Source organism: Equus asinus, chromosome 8 (genome assembly GCF_041296235.1).
Source record: "Equus asinus isolate D_3611 breed Donkey chromosome 8, EquAss-T2T_v2, whole genome shotgun sequence".
NCBI lineage: Eukaryota > Metazoa > Chordata > Mammalia > Perissodactyla > Equidae > Equus > Equus asinus.
In genome coordinates this window covers 16810460-16829081 of record NC_091797.1, presented here as the reverse complement: position 1 = coordinate 16829081, position 18622 = coordinate 16810460, and the positions used below count along the sequence as shown (strand labels likewise).

General features: G+C 41.7%; 1 protein-coding gene across 2 annotated transcripts; it reads left to right on the top strand.

Annotated features, from left to right (window-relative positions):
- The first annotated feature begins 313 nt into the window (after positions 1 to 313).
- Positions 314 to 4564, top strand: C8H6orf141 (chromosome 8 C6orf141 homolog). Of its 2 annotated transcripts, none has more exons than XM_014834678.3 (2): positions 314 to 1551; positions 4054 to 4564. In XM_014834678.3, exon 1 carries the CDS (start codon positions 651 to 653, stop codon positions 1245 to 1247), a length of 597 nt encoding a protein of 198 aa, XP_014690164.2. In that variant the 5' UTR covers positions 314 to 650; the 3' UTR covers positions 1248 to 1551; positions 4054 to 4564. The 2 variants fall into 2 exon arrangements, with proteins under 2 accessions (XP_014690164.2, XP_014690165.2); XM_014834679.3 differs by having other exon boundaries at positions 342 to 1633.
- Positions 4565 to 18622: the final 14058 nt, after the last annotated feature.

Here is an 18622-nt window from a genome sequence, read left to right as displayed (position 1 = left end):
ATCAAGTAATTTTTTAAAAACGAGGCTTCCTTGTTCCTACACTTGGAGAAGTGACCTTGGAAAGAAGACGCACGTCATCTTGGGCATTTCAGCGGGCGCAGTGCGAAAGGTGTGTTTGGTGCCTCAGCTCTGGACAAAACCGAAGGTGGGAATGGAAACTCGGATAGCGCTGAGAAGTAAAAGAGGATAGAATCAGAAGTACGACAGAGGCAGCAGAGCCAGGGTGGGGGTAAGAAGGAGAAGAGGAGCGCCTGGGAGGGATGTCACGCTTTTTGTCTTTAAATGGTTAGAAAGCCGCAAGGTGGAGGAGGCTGAGAGGAGGGTGGAGGGAGAGGACGGAGGAGGGAGGGGGGAGGAGGGAAAAGAGAGAGAAAGGAGGACCGAGAGGAGGGAGGAGGGAGGAGGAAGAAGAGAGTGGAAGGAGAGGAGAGAGCAGGGAGAAGAGAATGCGAGGAGAGGAAGGTGGAAGGAGAGGAGGGTGGAGGGAGAGGAGGCGGGGTTCCTCGCGAAGTTGGCCCGAGGCGGATCCGGTTTCCTGCTCTCACCGCGAGGAGTCCCGGCGGCGCGGAGACCGCGCCCGGGGCCTGCCGGTCCCGCGCTTTCCGAGCTTGGCGAGAGTTGGCTGCGTGAACCGGTGAAACGCCCAACGAATGAATGACCCTCCTACCGGGATGGGGGCGCCGCGTCCCCGCGGAGGTACGAATCTCAAGGACTTCCCCCGCAGCCTGGGGCGCGCTGCGTCCTTTCCGCGCCAAGTGGGGCGCGGGGCTCCCCTGTCCCCGCACGCCCCGAAAACCACGGCGGCGGGGACGAGAGTAAGCCGGGGCGGCGCCCACGAGGACCGCCGGGCCGGAGAGAAGGTGGATCGTGAGTCCTGGGTAAGAGAGAAAGTGCTCTTTCTTCTGCACCCTGAGAGGTGGTTGGGGACTCGAGAGGACCCTGCACGGGAAGAGGTGGCCGGTGGAGAGGATCTTTCCCAGACAGGCGGAGACGATCGGGAACTCGACTGCCCTTCTCCCCTCTTTCCACGAGAAAAGGGAATTTCTGGCAGGGGTATAGACTTAGATGCTGCCTCTGGAGCCCCGCCGCGAGTCGCCGCAGCCCCACCAAAATCCGTGCTGGTGCGGGTCGTGGATTATCACGTGACAGAAGAAGTCCTGCAGACCGCGTGGACGAAGGGCTGCATGACCACACGGACCGAGGAGTGCTCCATGACCGCCGTCACTTTTCGCACCAACAGGGAGTGAGGCAGACTGTGGGGCGCCGGGACCACGGGAGATCCCCGGGCACACAGAGAGAGGCACCCCGTGTCCACGCCGCGGAGAGAGGCTCCTTTTACGGTCCCCAAGGACCTGATTCCCCGAGGAGATTAAACAGGAAAGAGGAGCCTGAGGAATGCTCCGGGCTGGTGAATGAGCGATAATCCTTAAGAAAAGAAAATGCTCTTCCGGGAACTCCAACCTGTAATTAACCAACAGCAAGAACCTTTTGAGAGGCTGGCGCAGCGCTTCTGGGAGGCAGACGATGGCACCCAATCCCCACTGAAGAACTGTAAGCAACATAATACCTCCATTGTGGCTCAAATACTGTGACGGTTTGGGGACCTAAGTCATTCAGAAGAGGAGAAGAAAAGGTATTTTCAAATTGGCAGAATGCGAGAATTTTGAAATAAGAAAATCTGTTGTTAGCACTCACTTTGCAAGCCTCAGTTGATCTTTCTGCCTCCTTCCTTTCTCTTTGAGGCCTAAAAGCAGAAGTGAAGTTGAGGTCTGTTCTCTGCAAAGGGGGTGGGAGTGGATGGGGGAGAGGCTTGTTTTAAAAGCTGAAAAAGAAAGTACAAAGAAATGGGAAAATTAAAACAGCAGCAAGTGAACAAGGTCTTTTCTTTTTACTCTCTTCTGATGTGCACATTTTTCCTTTTTTTCACATTTAAGTGTTAGGAAGCATGAGGAGCTAGGTAAAGAAGGGGGGGGAGAACAGAAGACTGAGCTTTGAAGGTGAAATGCCCTAACATATCTAATTTAGTCCAGTAAGAATGCTTTTAACCTGAAATTTTTAATTATTTTAATGTTTAAAATACTGCAGATAAATCTTGTGATCTAAAGGTAGATAGAAATGTATAGTTTGCCGTAAAATGGTTGTATATAGTATTCTTACTCATTTTTTCTTAATAACATTTGTGGTCAAGACTGGATTGAATATACATCTCTTCTGATGTTGTTGGAAATAATCTCTCCTGATGCTATTGAAACTTGTTTTCATTTTTTTATTCCTCTTTTTTATTAAACACTATCTTTATTAACTCTTTAGTCGCGTGGCCTGGTTGGAACATCTGTGTGGGGCAGACTGCGCCCTCCAGAAGTGCACTGGTGACTTTAGCGCTGCTGCTGGAGTAATTGGTTTCTGCAAGAATGAACAAGACAAGTGGGACTCTGGCCGCTGAGGAGCAAACTGTTGGACAGTGCCCCCCATGCGGCTTCTCCCTCTTTGCACCTTATTTTCAGTTTAGAGCTTGAAATGCTTTCAAACATCCTCTGATACACGTCTTGCCTCTTGGCAGACAAGATACTTAAGACATGTCCCTATTTTACAGATGAACCAACCTACGCCTAGAAGTCATGTGGCTTGTGTAGGTCACACGGCTAGTACTTGCATGTGCTTACCAAGTAGATAATAATATGATCATCTCTCTCTTAGAGATTTGGGTGTGGGCTTTAGAAGGGCTTACTTCTATGGGATCAGGAGATGACTGGGGGCATCCTGGGTTTTCTGACTCCTGTTATGAGAAGTACTACAATCCCCTTGATGTCCCTAGTCCTGAGGGCCTGTTGGCTGGAGAATCACCACTAGCATTCTCAGGCCTGTGAGATCCTCATGTGAGAGAGGAATTCAGCACCTGACATCACCTGTGTTCAAAACTGCTTGGTAGGGAGAACAGGTAATATAGGCCCCGGAAAGTGAGTTATCTTTTCCTCGAACAACCTGCCTGGCTCCTATGTGAGGTTAAACTTCTTGGCAGACAAATTTCACACCTGACTGAATAAATTTGGTTGTGAGTCATTATATGCCCCAGATGATTGAGCATGGAATATGGTCAACAAGAAAAGCCTTATTAACATTGACCCAAATGGTAGCATCATTTGGTCGCCTTCTCTGTGGAGGCCAGCTCTGGAGTTCAGCTTCTTGGGTTCAAAACCACTTCGCCTCTTACTGGGTGACTTTCAGCAAGTGCTTAATATCTATGTGCCTCTGTGTCCTTGTTGGTTAAATAGAGGCAATAAATACTATCAACCTCAAAGGGCTTTTTCCTAGGATTAAGTTAAATGAAAAATATTTACAACAATGCTTGGCATACAATAAATGCTCAAAGTTAGCTATAATTATTATCAGTGTTGTTGTTATTGATTGGTTCACTTTCATCCTAACCAGGTTTTAGTCTTTTATTTAAGAAAAAACAGCTGAAGGCATACAACAAGAAATCTTATAGAACTCAAACCAATGGTTTTCATTGACTCTTTTTCTGAATTCCTGAAAGAAAAGACTTATTCTAGCTTTTCCCAACATTTCATAGATAAGTAAATACATTCTTTAAATTCCTTACAAATGACGCCCACTTCTTGTGATAAAGATTCATCCTAAAGGTCAAAGTCCTGAGGTGCTCCATACTCCCTGACAGTCTTTGAAGAGGTTTCACAGACCAGTAGGTTCCCCTTGGCAGTAGGAACTTCGAATACTTTCTTTAGAACCTGTCATGTTGGTTTGTTTTCGATTTAGAATTTTAAATCTGATGTCCTGTCGTCTCAGAAAAGCAGAATAGGCACAATCCTCGTTTTATCTCCTTTCTGTCAAAAATGCATTTTTGCAAGTCATTTTAATTCCTTTAATCAAAATATATTTGGGTTAATTTTATCTCCTTTAAGTAAAAATTATTTTTAAAACACGTATCCAACCTTCCTGTTAATTGCCTACAACATGCTTATAGATTTCTTTTAAACAGATGTCTCTCTCTTATAAAAAGCAGTAAGTTGAAGTCTTGTTGAATTTGCTTCACAGGTTTCCTGATGCAAGCAGAACCTCATCAGGTGAGGAGCCTGAGGAATCTTTTCCCATTCACAGTGTTCTGGGAGTGAATCCAAAGTGAAACTTGGGCATCCTCAATACTAAGAAGTCTCTGAGAATGGCTGGGTCTGGACTCTTGGGTCTTACCTCCACGTCACCAGGAAATGTGATCGTGTAAAATTCTTAGGGGGATTAATCACAGCAAGGACTTCCGGAAGCCACTTGGCCACTCACGCGACCATAAGACGAATACACAGTCACGTAACCACCATGGATCAGGCCAGTGTCGACCTCTCTTAAAACCTTTGTCCACCACTTCTTATATTTGACTTGTTGCTCTTGTTGGTCATCACCAGCACTTGATGTGACTTTTTGCTTAAAAAAAAAAAGAAAAACTTTCTATTAAAATAAAAAGTTATATTCACTGCAGAAAATTTGAAGAAATATTACTTTGTGAGGAAAAAGAAAAATGGAATAAAAGAAAAGAACTCTCCATGACACCAAATCTTTTAAAATATTTGGTATATTTCCATCTGGTTTTATTTATTTAATCTGTTTTTAATGTGTATACACTTTCCTGAGTGTGTGTACACTTTCCTGACCATAAACTGTGTATAAGAGCTGAGTATTGTCTTTATATAAACTAACATACACTGATGCCACTCAAGGTGTGGTCTGTGAACAAGGCACAGAATGATGCATGCGTGGGCATCTCCAAGGAGGTTTTTAGAAATGCAGAATCTAGGCTCCACCCCAGGTCTACTTGAATCAGAATTTGCATTTTGACAAGATCCCTGGGTGATTCACATTAAAGTTTGAGAAGCATTGACATATATGCTGGATTTAGTCTGTATCCTGCTTTGTCACTTACCAAAAATAAAACTTTTTTTTTTTTTATATTCTCCATTAATTGTTAAGAATGCCATGGAAATAATACTCTGTAGAATTATGAAAACATTTAGAGGTTGCAAAAGAGTGAAATATATACTGGTTTATGAATTGGCAAAGAGATCTCTAAAAAGCTTTATAATGTTTTTTTTAAAGAGCCTTATTCTAAAGTTTTTCCTAATGAAACATTGATTATTGGAGTTCAAACTATTTCAGAAATGTTGTTTTATTGCCTGAGAATGTGAAACAATACTTTAAAACCCCTTCAGGGAAGAAGGCCAGAAAGTCATTAAAGAAAGCACAAGGGGCTGGCCCACTGGCAGAGTGGTTAAGTTCCACACTCCGCTTCAGTGGCCCAGAGTTTCACTGGTTTAGATCCCGGGTGCGGACCTGGTACCACTCATCAAGCCATGATGAGGTGGCATCCCACATAGCACAACTAGAGAGACCTACAACTAGAATATACAACTGTGTACTGGGGGGCTTTGGGGAGAAGAAAAAGAGGAAGATCGGCAACAGATGTTAACTCAGGGCCTACGTTCAGTGAAATAAAAATTTAAAAAAAGAAAAGCACTCTTGCAGCCCTTGCTGGCTGAGTCAGAACTGTCAGCCACTTGTAGTGAATGGCCGGGGGAGAGGGGAAAGGTGGAGGCTGAATTTGAATCAACTGATTCAGGTAAGAAAACAAAGGCCGTGACTCTTGAACACCCTGATATCTTTATAACTCTAGTCAGTACTTTGCTCTTTAATTAGGGAGGGCAAATCTTTGTAAGTTCACTTCTCTAGATGAAGATAAGGAGAAAAACAATCCAGTTTACTTTGGAAAGGGTGAAGAATTACAATCACTTCTTAGGCACTATGCAGCCAATAGTTAACCAAGCATAAAATTGGTTAGCTTCAAAGCAAGGAATTAACTTTAAATTCAAACTCGGATGTCTAAGTATGAGACAGAAAGAGTACTCTTAGGAGACTGCAACCTTCACAGAAGTAGGACAGAGGCTGTTTATTCAGAGCTCAGTGTAGGAAGGGAGTCAACCAGCATCACTTGCACTTGGCAGGGAAGAAAAGACAGGCAGGGCGGGCGGTGGGAAAGCATCATAGTGACCAAGATGACTTTACAATTATCCTCAGCTCAACTAAACTTTAGATAGATTTCTTCCTGACTCTAGGTCCCTGATTTCTTTATCTTAGAGCACTTGCTTGAGAAAACTTTCAATTGTAGATTCTTTCTCTGCCCGCTTTGAGATGTAAATCTTCTAAAAAATCTCTTGCCAGTTTCACAGCCCAGGAATCTCTTTCTCAAGGACTTGGGAGCCATCCCTTTGAAATATAATCATGAAGAAAGACAGGGTCCCTAACTCCTAGTCTCTCTGAGAGGGTAGGAGCCCAGCTCCATATAAGCATCAATTAGCAAACACAGATGGCCTAATGGTACTGACCAACCTCCTCCCTAACATCCTCCAGTACTGTCCCACTACCTCACTCTCGTGCTCAAAATCACCTCCCCCTTTTGTTTCAAAGGAGTTGAATTCACTCTCTCCTGTTACAATAGTCTTGAATAGAGTCTTCCTTGCCTGTTTAACTCCATCTGGTGCAGCTTTTCTTTGACAACTGGGAAAAGGAAGGCTTCCTGTATACTCTGATTGGAAGCCATTAGCATGGGGAAGCTGGAGGTGGGCTATCGAGAAGGGCTTCTTATGTGATTGGTTTAGGGCTTTCTCGGCTGGGTCCTCAGTTCGAAGGGTGCAACAAGTTTGGGAAGCTGGTAGTCATTGACCAAGTTCTGATCTTTCTGGGCTGATGGCAGCAGAGGCTGTGGTCTGATTTCCCAAGCTAGTTGCCCCAGAGATTGTAGGTTGGAGTTCTGCAACTTGATAAATAGTATCAACCTCACAGGGTTTTCTCTAGGAGTGAGTTAAAAGTACTTAGAACAGCAGAAAATACTCAAAATTAGCTGTTACTGTTATTGTTTAGTTCACTTTTCATCCTAACCAGGCTTTAGTCTTTAATAACAAAGAGCAGAATACATACAACACCAGAAATCATATCAAACCCAAGCCAGTGGTTTTTGTGAAGATTCTTCTTTTTTCATGTTATCTGTGGTCTAGTCATTGTCTATTTATATATTTGGTCTCGCATTAGTTTTAGGACAATCTTGAAGATAGTTAGAAACTAGAAGACCCAGTCACAGAATTCTTTTTTAAGACAATCACATTATATTCTAGAAACATCTAGAATGCGGATTTCAAGTAGTTTCTTTATGGGGGTGAAATATTCTTTGACATAGTTCAGGCTTGACAAAATGCTATATAATGGATTAGTGCCATCTTACTGAGAGTGAAGAGCTGTGTAGACTCCCAGGCATGGGGTATTACGCAGTGGTCACTGAGGGTGTTGAGTGCATAAGCCTGAGCTTAAGACTGGTTTGTTGGACAATCTTCCCCAGGCTCAGAACCCTGAGCGTTAAAGCTGATTCTATGCCCATTGGCTCATCCTTGGGCACATGTCCTACTTCCATAATAATTTGTGACTTTAAAGCTATTTTGAAAGTCCTCTAGGTCTACACAAAAGTGGGTACAATTGAATATCCCAAATTCAACTTACTTGAGAGAAGAGTAGGATGGTATAAGGGGTACCAGATAGTTTCTACCAAACCAAGAGAACTTTCAGGGAGGGTCTCTGAACACAGTCAGCTTCTCTCAGGATTCTCTGACAGCTGATGTCCACGTCTCAGAGAGAAGCCCTGAGCGTGCCCATGGACTTCCCAAGCCAACCTCAATATTGACCCAGATCCCCGAGGTTATAAGGTTCAGGCTATGCAGTCTTTCCATCCCAACATAACTGGGTGGGAAAATGTGCAAACTTACAAGTGAAATAACCTTATAATCAAAATGCTGGAGTGGAAGAAAGGAGATTCTGTGACCTATATTCAGCGGCATGCCAAAGACTGGGCAGTAGGCAGAGTTTGCCCCAGGAGTGAGCAGTAAGCAGTGCACCATCTTTCAAGATTTTAAAACAGTGATAAAGCTGGACTAAAAGTCTGTCTGCCTTTTATCATCACCATGTGCTTAGTGATCAAAGACTCCTCTCTGAAAAAAAAATGTCTTCTTGATCCAAATTCTAAAAAATTCCTGTGATTATTGTTTGAATTTTAATAATACTGATGTAAGCTTTGAATTAGCACATTTTAATTTTCCTTTGCTATATTTTTCTATGTGAAAGATAATTTAAAGAACCCTCAGCATTGTCCTCCTAATCTCTCTGGCCTCCTCATAAACACAGTGCTCGCGCACACACACACACACATAAAAGCAGCTACCTGCATTCATTTTGACAGTAAATTCCTAAGGACTCAAAATCTTTCAAACTCACTTGGAGTGTTCTTTGTGTCCCCAACTTCTATCTATTCCTGCATTTGAAGAGCAGATGCAATATAAATAACACAGCGATTGTAGTGATTAAGAAAACGAGCTTGAGTTACTTCAATTCTGACATTATATGTGACTTATTGTGTAAAATTTTACATAGGGAAACAGCAAAATGTAGTATTTTTTGTTTGATGAGAGCAAGCTTAGGTCACACGTGAACTATTTTACTGGATTTGAATATATTTAACATGAAATCTATTTTCTATGGCTCATTATTTTAAAACTAAAGAATGGTTCAAGAAAATAAAACATTACTTGAGTGGTATAATTTAGTGGTGGTCCTGTTTCTTTAACTGACATTTCAGTTTTATTAAAGTTTATTTAACAATTTACTTGACAATTAATTTACACAAATTGTTATATCAGACTAATCAAAAGATGAAAGTTATTTGTTTTACTATATGATCATTGCTGAACATTATTTTCTCATATTGGTATTAAAAATTATCTGCTTCTGGTGTTAGGCTCACTAAGTATACACCACCAGTGCGTAGTCATAATGTTAGAAAAATGGAGGACTGAAAAGTTTGGAATTAAAACTCATATTTCCTGATTTCTAATCAAAGCTATTTCTGTTATTCCCTCTGTAAGAGAAAGCAGTCCACTAATTTTGACTTCGGATTTAAGATTATATTGTTGAACGCCAATTATGTGTTAAGTGCAATTACCTCTTATATGTGTTGAAACAGTAAATTAAAATTAGCAGGTCCCATCTCTTTATCATTTATGGTTTCATGTAGTTCAACTGACAAGTCAGGGAGCCTTAGTATTCCCAATTTGGCTCATTCTAAAAAGGGTTTGTGGAAAATGCTGGATTGGGATGACCAAGAAGGCCTCAATATTCCTCTCAGCTTGACTAAATTTTGTATAGGTTTCTTCCTGACACTAGGGCCTGACCTCTCCCTTTTTAGAACATTTATTTGAGAAATCTTTTCCTTATAAATTCTTTCTTTGCTCCTTTAATATGTAAATCTTTTAAAAAAATCTCTTGCCAGTTTTATAATCCAGGGACATCTTTCTCAAGGAGCTGGAAGCCAACCCTTTGAAATGTAATCATCAAGGAAGTTAGCGTCCCTATTTCCCAGTCTCTGTGGGAGGGTAAGAGCCTAATTTCAGTGGACACTAATTAGCAAACACTGATGGCCTAATCACGGAGAAAATATTTGCAAGTTAAAGAGTAGTTCAGTGTGCTGGATAGATCCCATTGATCAACCTCCCCAGTGGTGTCCTCCTGTGCTTGTCCACTAGCTTGTCCCAGTGCTGACAGACCCTTCCCCACTTTGTTTCGACAGGGTTGAGTGCAGACTAAGTTCTGGCCTCTCTCCCCTATTGCAATCGACTTAAATAAATTCTCTCTTGACTATTAGCTTTGTCCAGTGCAATTTTTGTTTTGACGGGGAGCAGGTAGGAGTAGGGGAGAAGCATTTATGTTGATGATGGGGAGATACATTTGACATCACAAAGGCTAAAGATGTTTTATGTTTCAGGGGGACAGACAATGATTTCTTTATTCTGCTGACAGAGTCCCTTACATGTGCCCTTCCTGTGACTTCAGAGCACAGAACACAGGGATGTGGTGTCTTCAAGTTCCAATTATGTCAGGAGTAGGAGCATTCATTTTCTGATGTAAGAAAACTGGCTGTGCTCACAAGCAATTATGTTCCTAATCAGCCTTTTTTGGTTATTCACAGAATGAAATCAATGTCTTATGTTTAGTGTGATCCTCATTCAAGAGTTTAATTTTCTTCTTTGCAGTTTTAAAGATGTTCATGGGCATCCTAGTGATGAGGATTATTTTGGGCTGGTTACTTTTAAAAACTGCAGATGGGAAGGAGGCTCTGAGGAGTGGAATTTGCTTGCCCTTTGATGAGAGACATTTGCATTTGTGAGGGAAGTCTCCATCCTGGGGGGTGTCCCCCTCTCTGCTCCAGGAGGAAGGGGGCATGAGCTTATCTCTCTTAATGGGGATGGCAAGGACTTAAGTCTTGTTTACTGTGCTTGTCTGGTAACCTCATGTAGCTGACTCCCCCCACCACCAACATCCTCCGGGTAGCATAGGACATCCTGACTTAATCCAGTCTGATTCTTATCTAAAGTTATAGGACCACCCAATAACCAGACCCCACCTGCACTGATACCATTGTAATGACTTTTTTACATATTCTTTCCTTTGTCTTGTAAAGAGATAACTCATATACGTATGCCTTAAATTTAGCCCTACCCTCAACCCATGTTTGCAGCGGCTCTTTACTGCCCATGGGTCCTGTCCCCATGCTATTCCATACTATTCTCTAAATAAAGGAGCACTACTGCCAGACCTTGAGAGTCCAAGAAATCTTTCTTTCAACTCCTCGGCTCACAGAGCCCGTATCACTGGGACAAAGTGTTATATAGTCACCCCCTGCCCCAATAGTTAGAATTATTGATTCTAGTGATACTTAGATGTTTCATATGCCTTGGAGGAAAAGGACAGTTTCAGTTTGAAGGAGAAAACTCTAGAGAACTAAGTGAAGCTTCTATTTGTCAAATGTTCTGTTCATTTGTTCCATCTTGGAGAATGGCAGTAAGGAGATTTCTCCTACAGTGATTAGCGTAGGAACTCAATCTGACCTGACATGAGAGCACTCTGCAATGATGCAGCTGACTGCTGAAATAATGCTGACGTGCTTGGCCTAATAACATGGCTGGCAAAACGCAGAGAAGGAAGTTGGTGCTAAGCCACACAAACTAACACTGAGAACTGGGGCTGCCCCTTGCATGCAGAGCATGGGCCTGGAGCAGAGCACATATCTTGTGAGGCAATTGGTGGAGTGGTGAAGCTGATGTCTGGAGTTAGGTCCAGGTCCAGATGGGAAACCCCAGGGTGTGGCTGGAAGGTGAATTTCTGTATGAGGGTTGTGAAGAAAAGGAAAAGCTCCATCTTGGCCAATGACTCACCAGCACACATCTGGCAACCTGGAAAGATGGATGTGGTGGAGGGTGTAGGGGAGGACCCTACACCTGCTCTGGGTCCTTCTGGCCAGAGAACGAATTAAATTCACATGAGACAGAATAACAGCAGAAAATTAAACAAAGCTTTATAATTTGTATACACGGGAGAGGCTCAGGCAAACTGAGCAACTCAGCCAACTGGCTGAGGCTCCCTGTTTAAGTATCTCCAGCTACAGATGAGGAGGATATTTGGGGTAGTGGTTTGGGGCTTCAAAGGGGAGGAAGGCAACCCATATGGAAATGGAAAAGCAAATGTTTGGTAAATAGAACTTTGATAGGAGTGGGCTTAGCCACGATCCTCCCAGTCTACTGGAACCCAAAGTTATGTATGGTGATGGCCTGTCTTGGGGACAGGCATTTATTTTAAATTTCTTTTAGGCAGTTAGGAGGGAAAGGTCGAAGATTCTGCTGAGTCTGAGCCTTTATTGTCTTCAGCTTGAAATAATCTACATACCACAGTGTCGCATCTTGGGGCAGCCTTCCCTGGACCCCATCAAGAGTTGTAAGATGTACCGGCACAAAACTCTGAAAAATGACCTAGACAAAGACACACTGTCCACATGTGATTTCTCCTACTTTAGAATGTGTGAGTCAGTCACTTAACTTCTTCTGAGACTCATGGGCTCTATCTCCCAGTTTAGGCACTGGAAAGACAAAATTAAGTACATATGCCAGCTCTACCTTACGAGTTCCTTTGAGGGAGACAAGCAATTATACAAACATTAAAGTTTTAATGTGAGTGGCTGGTTCGGTGGCACAGCAGTTAAGTGCGCACGTTCCACTTAGGCAGCCCGGGGTTCGCCGGTTCGGATCCCAGGTGCAGACATGGCACCGCTTGGCACACCATGCTGCCGTAGGCATCCCACATATAAAGTAGAAGAAGATGGACACGGATGTTAGCTCAAGGCCAGTCTTCCTCAGCAAAAAGAGGAGGATTGGCAGTCGTTAGCTCAGGGCTAATCTTCCTCAAGAAAAACAAAAAAAAAGTTTTAATATGAAAAATGTTATGACAAGTAAAGCCGAGTGTGTCATGAGAACATATAGTGAAGATAATCAATGTGATTTGGAGGGTCAGGAAGGGCTCACTTTTGCATGAGAGCTTTATATCTATGAGCTTATGCAAAGAGTAAGAAGTTAGCCAGGCAAAGATGGGGGAAGACATGGAAAAGGTTGTGGTGCATTTGAGGGCTGAAAGGAATTTTACTCTGGTTAGAGCATAGCGCATGAGGCAGGGAGTCTCAGATCTGAGGCCAGAGGCGTGAGTAGAAACGAGATCAGGCTGAAGCATTTTAAGAAGAGAGACTTGGTTAGTATTACTTTTGAACCATGAATTTAGGGAAATGTCAAGATATCGGCAAAGTGGAGTGAGTTAAAATTGAGGAGGGAAGACTTCTAGGTAGGATTTTATTACCACAAGTAGGGTCTTAATGATTATATGTATTTCTTAAGATGTTTTATGATCAAAATGGTGCCTTTTTGCAGCTTAAATTTAATGAATTTTGTGGTTACATTTTAGAGCAAAGATAGTATATTTGATAGAAATGTAGCAGAAAAGTTTTTGTGTCTGGTCCTTCAAAAGAACCAAGCAGATCTTTCCATTCCTGCTCCCAGAGTCTGTAAATCCTAAGCCTGCCCCTTTGCTTTACTGCTAGTAAAATGCTGTAGACAGTCAAGCTAGATTCTTTCTTCCTTTTTTTTCTTTTTGTTTTTTTATTCAGTTTGGAAGATAACTCAAAAGTGTGCTGAGTCACAGAAGACTTCAAAGTTCAGAAAAAATTTTAAAATGCAGACATTTTACAACAGGGAAAGTATCAGCACTTTGGTTTATATAGGATTTCCAGGGAACAGATTAACTACACAAACGCAGTTACGTATTCTTATTATGCCTGGATATTCATGGATATCGCATATTACCTCTCTCTGCCTGGAAATGTTAATCAAATGAAAGCTAACCATTCAATCCACCGACATGTGTTCAATGTCAACAAGATCCAGGTCTTGAGCTCTGAGACTTTGCTCTCAAGGGGCTTACCACCTACTAGGTGAGTTGGACAAGGAAATAGGTAATTATGATACGGTGTCACAAGCTGTGGTAGGGTGTTGAGGGAGCCTGTGGGAGCAACTCCTAATCCAGCTTTTTGGGTCAGATCTTCCCACCTGCTCAGGAAGAAATGCCTGATTGAATGGTGTCATCTAACTGGATGATAAATAGAGCAATTTAGGGTGTGAGTTATCTACCCTATGTTTAGGACTTATTCAGTTTCATGGTAAGAGTCCAGCTCCTCAACGAGACAAGACTTGTACCACTTTAGTTTATTCTTAAGGATAAATAGGTGAAAACATAGTAAATTATCTTATTCTTTGCCAAAAAGAAATGCTGTATGCAAAATTAGTTAGGAGCGGTCTTGGAGGCCAATTAAAAACTTTATTTAGATCCAAGAAGCCCTCTGGAGAGAAAAATCTCTGTCTTAAAGTAGTAAATAATAAGCAATAAGGAACAAATTTGGGAAAAGAATGACTTTAACACAACTAGAGGAACCATGAGAATTTGGAGAGATTTGGTACTCAGAGTTGAGGCACAAAAATTGGTTTTATATTATTTTTTCTTATTGTGGCAGTTTTATGATAATTACATTTTGAGAATATTTCTATTTGTTTGTCTATGATAAAAATGTTATGATTACTAGATATACCTATCACTGAATGGATATCTGGAGTGAATGCTAAGCTATTGTTTATACAAATGGAAAGGTCAGGAAGACAAATTGCTTACGGTATAGTTTTGCTAAGACTCTTTCCTAGGAATGGAGAATTCATTTCACATTCTTAAGTTCATTTATTTCCTTGGATTTCAAATTTTACTCTAGTGTAAAGCTCTTTTCTCTTCTCCTCCCTACTTGCCGCGCCCCCCCCCCCCCCAAGAAATCCTAAGAGAAACACTGGTATTTAAACATCTTAAAGCAAAGCTCTTCTGTTTGGAGTGAAGTGCACTGCCCATGTCTCTGTGCTTAACTCTCTCCTCAAATTCTCAAGGCTCTACCCTAGCTTCAGCCCCAAGGAATCTTCAAGGATTCCCTAAGAAAATGTCATTCCAGTGCCTAATGTCCTACAGCCAATTTAAGCCAAAGGGGGACAAGCTCTTTCCACTCTTCCATATTTCTGAAGTTTAATGCCACATGGAAAAAATACAAAATGTTAGCACAGTCCTCAGACAAGGCCAAATCTCTCCAGATTTTTCAAACTAGCTGTCTTAGGTAAGATACCTCACACACTGAAAAGGGAATGAAAGCTTCTTTCTTGATAAACTTCCCAGTAGAACTGAGGAAATGCTCAGGATTAAACGTGTCTGGTTTTTCCCACTATGTTTGATCCCGAAGTACTGAGGTCAGCAAAGTGACGGCCTCAGTGCCCTAGAAATCAAAATGTTATTAGGGACAGAGATTACATTCCTTTCTAAAAAGGTGACTCTTTAAAGATGTACGGTGATCTCCGTCGGCAATTTTTCAGAAGCAGTGTGTTCTGGAAGGAAATGGAAGAGGAGGAAGTGGAGAGGTGGCAGGCAGGGTTTGAGATTGAGTGTGGAATATTCATTTACTCAACCAAATTTTGACTCAGTAGCTACTGAAAGATGCAAGCCTTGGACTCAGAACTGGAACTAAATTCTTACTTAGTCATGCATTCACTATGAGATGGCAGCGTGCTAACTTTGGATAATTCCCCAGTTTCTAAATTTGTATGATGGAAGCTGAACAGTCCTCATTTCGTGACTCTGAGCCTTAGATATTATGAAATAATATTAATTTCAACTGATGTTAAGAAAGAACCTGTTGCAGTTCCACGCAGGTTTGGAGCCTCAGGGATGTTCTGCTCTTTTACCTACAGAGACTGTGAGAGTAAACAAGCTAAGTCTAACAAGCCCATCAAAACAAATTCTCTAGAGTAAGCTACCCACTTGAACAGCATGCCACGTACTCTGAAACAACTTAGGGCCATCAAAGAAAGTACTTTCAATTATGATGTAAGAAAGAGTACTCCGAAAACTAAAAATAAAATAAAAAGAAGAGCAAAAGCCTGCCCCCAAGTTAAGGACAATATTCACTACTTCACTTTAGCTCATCACAGCTTCCTCTCTAAGCAAGCTTTGGAATACTCTCATTGTGGCTAGCTGTTGTAGCACATGAACCTGGAGTTCTCAAGTCACCAAAAGCAAACGATTGCTTTAAAATGTTTTGTTTTAAAACTTTTTCCTTCTTTTTTTCTTCCTTTCCTTCTTTCCTTCCATTTAATTATAATTACATGTACCTGAGCATCGTACACGGACTTTCTCCTCTTCATGACAACTGTGCTGGTTAACGTATTTCCATTTGACCCAAGAGAAGATTGGGGCTCAGTGAAATGGAGGCACCTGACACCCAGTAGCATGGGAGGGCAGTTAGATGCCCTATAACCGCAAAGCTCTTTCTAGTGCAGTTTCTAGATAACTGGAACTAAAATCCTGCCATTATCATTGCTTCCTTGGTGGTCTCATTTTTTTTTATTTTTGACCTTGATTGTATTTGTGTTCCCCTTTCAGTTGCTAATCTGATTGATTCAGTCCAACAGTGTGCTTAAGGTGTGCTGAGAAGAGAAACACCAAAGATGAAAGTAGCCCGCTTGTTTGCAGGGTATGCACAAGATAGGAAGTGAGAGTGTGAGGAGGGCTCCCCATGGATTCATGCAGAGGTGAGACCAAAGCGGTGAACAGAGTAGGTATCAAGGAGAATTAGTGCTATGGGCATACAGCTACCTTATGCCAATTCCTGCCTTCAGTTTAGTTTTAGGAAAGATCTATACATCCTCAGTTTACCACTGGACATCACAAGGTTGCATCTAGATGTCTTGTACTGGGAAGCAGAAGGCATGGACATGTTTCTGTGTGAGGACAGAAATGAAGCATGGAGGTGCTGCTGGAAGGAGGCCTGTGTGGGCAAAGTGCAGGGCTCCAAAGGGTGGCACGCCCTACCTGAAGTCTGGCTCCCTTACACAGCAACCTTGCTTCAACTCTCTGAACCCCAATTTCCTCAACTATAACATAAAAACTAATACCTTACAAGGTTGCACAGAGTAAATTTCACCTATCACACACACATACACGTGTAGGCACTCAGTTACCTTTTGTTGGATGATAGGGAGGGAGACAGAGAGGGAGCAAAAAGGGAAGGAAGGAGAGGAGGGAAGGAAGGAGGAAAGAAGGAAGGAAGGCAGTCCAAGATTGTCCTTGACAGTTTATCTCTGTGCTTCTGTGATTCTGAGCAGCTGATTTCTTTCTCTCTCCCCTCATCTCCCCTTCTTTAACGCTTACCTTTGGAGTATAGTAATCTTTAAATAAAATATTTGTGGTTGTCGCATGGGAAAAGCCTTTGGGCAGGATGTTAGCGAATCTCTGCACTTCGTGAATGACATCATCTGTGTATGGCATTTGAGTTCCGTGTGCAATTCGAGGCTGGGTCAACCCCACAACTCTGATGATCTCATCACAGACCTTTTCTGGACAAAATGGAGAGGGTTAGAGTCTTGGGTGGGAGGAGGTGTTGGAACAGTCTTCCCCATTTTCTTTACATGCGAAAGTCAAACCCAAGTGCTCTCTGAGTTCTGGCTCATCGTTTCCCTGCACAGCTCCCACCCTCTGGGCCTCCATTCCTAGGGCTTCTCTGAGGACCTGCATGTAGTGATGTCTGCAGACCATCTCAGGATGCTTAGAGGGCAAAATCTACTTTCTTTCTGCTTTTTCCAGTCCAAGAGCTTTCTGACTCCTCTCCTCCCAGTGATGCTCTGAATCGTAGGAGACTTCCTCTGAACCTCAGGATGTCGCATCATGAGCAGAATCCCCCAGCGCAGCATGGAGGCTGTGGTCTCTGTACTTGCCACAAACAGATTACCAACAAGTGCCACCAAATTTTCATGGCTGAAACAGTCAGTAGATGTATCTTTCTCCTGAAAGCGGAAAAGGAATTGTTAGTGATGAAATAATTTTATACTGGATAACTGTAACAAATAACAACATGAATTTAAAAAACAAAGTGTTGCATTCTTTCCTCAATTGACTGGAATTTTTTTATTATGAGAATGTTGTGCAGAATTTTGGTATGAAGGACATCCCAGGTGTTAATAATGATAAATAATTCTTACAATGGAAAAGGGGTTTTGCTATTTAGGATGATTGGAAATTAGTTTTTAACTCAGTGATTAGAATATTCCTACCATGATTTCTTTTAAAAAATTTTGATTAAGTAATCTTTCTTGGGGTTGTCAATTTTTTTCACAATTTTCAAGATTGTGAAAAAAGAAATACTGATTCTAAAAGATAACACATCTGACATCTTCTCTGTCTTGGTTTTTTCAGAGTGATACAAAAAGTGGTGGAAAATATTTGAGAATGCAAAATGTAATAAACAGCATTCTTTGTAGGGTACAAATCTACCATTATTAACTTAATTGGATTCAATTATCTTTCTTCCTTGAAACTTCCTTGAATATTTTTCCTCCAGATGCTGTTAATTAAACCAAATAATAAACAATAGGCTACGGTAACCCCTGAAGAAAACACCAATACCTCCTGCTGTCTGACCAAAAAGGCGTTGGTTAAAATTCTTGGGTCATTTTTTGTCAAATTTATGACAGTGATCTAGGAATGTCATCCTTATAAAAGAAAATATTTCAACTCTATTCCTGAGTACTGTCTTATGACTTTATAGAAGAAACCCCCAAACAGGAAACATACTGAAAAGCTAAAAGAATAAAAAACAACAAAGCAAATTAAATATACGTGTGTAATGCTTATCATAATGAGAATGGCATCATTATTTCTGAAAGCATTATAGAAGTAGCATCTCATATAGACTTCAATTTCATCTCAACTAACAGTGGCAGACTGAACTAGACAGCAAGATTTCCTCATTTATCAGAATTAAGTAACTTACAATGAACATTAATGTGGCTTACAATAAGTTCTATATACCCAGAGTATTTTGTGTATCATGCCTGTGTTATTACATCTACTTAGAGGTTAGATGAGACGTGAAAAGAGACATGAAAACAATATTGGCTTTATGATCAGAGCTATAACTCGAAGGGTTTTTCTTGTAAAATCCCAGATGACTCTATGTCAAACTATTGCAGTTCCATGTAGCACAGTAAATTTACCACTGTTTCCTTGTAGAATCAGAATAATTATTTCTCTAATTTATAACAGGCTTACTATATAAGTCCCATAGAGC

Bases quoted from the DNA above. Each gene is read 5' to 3' on its own strand.
- C8H6orf141 (XM_014834678.3), top strand. From the start codon at position 651: ATGAATGACCCTCCTACCGGGATGGGGGCGCCGCGTCCCCGCGGAGGT.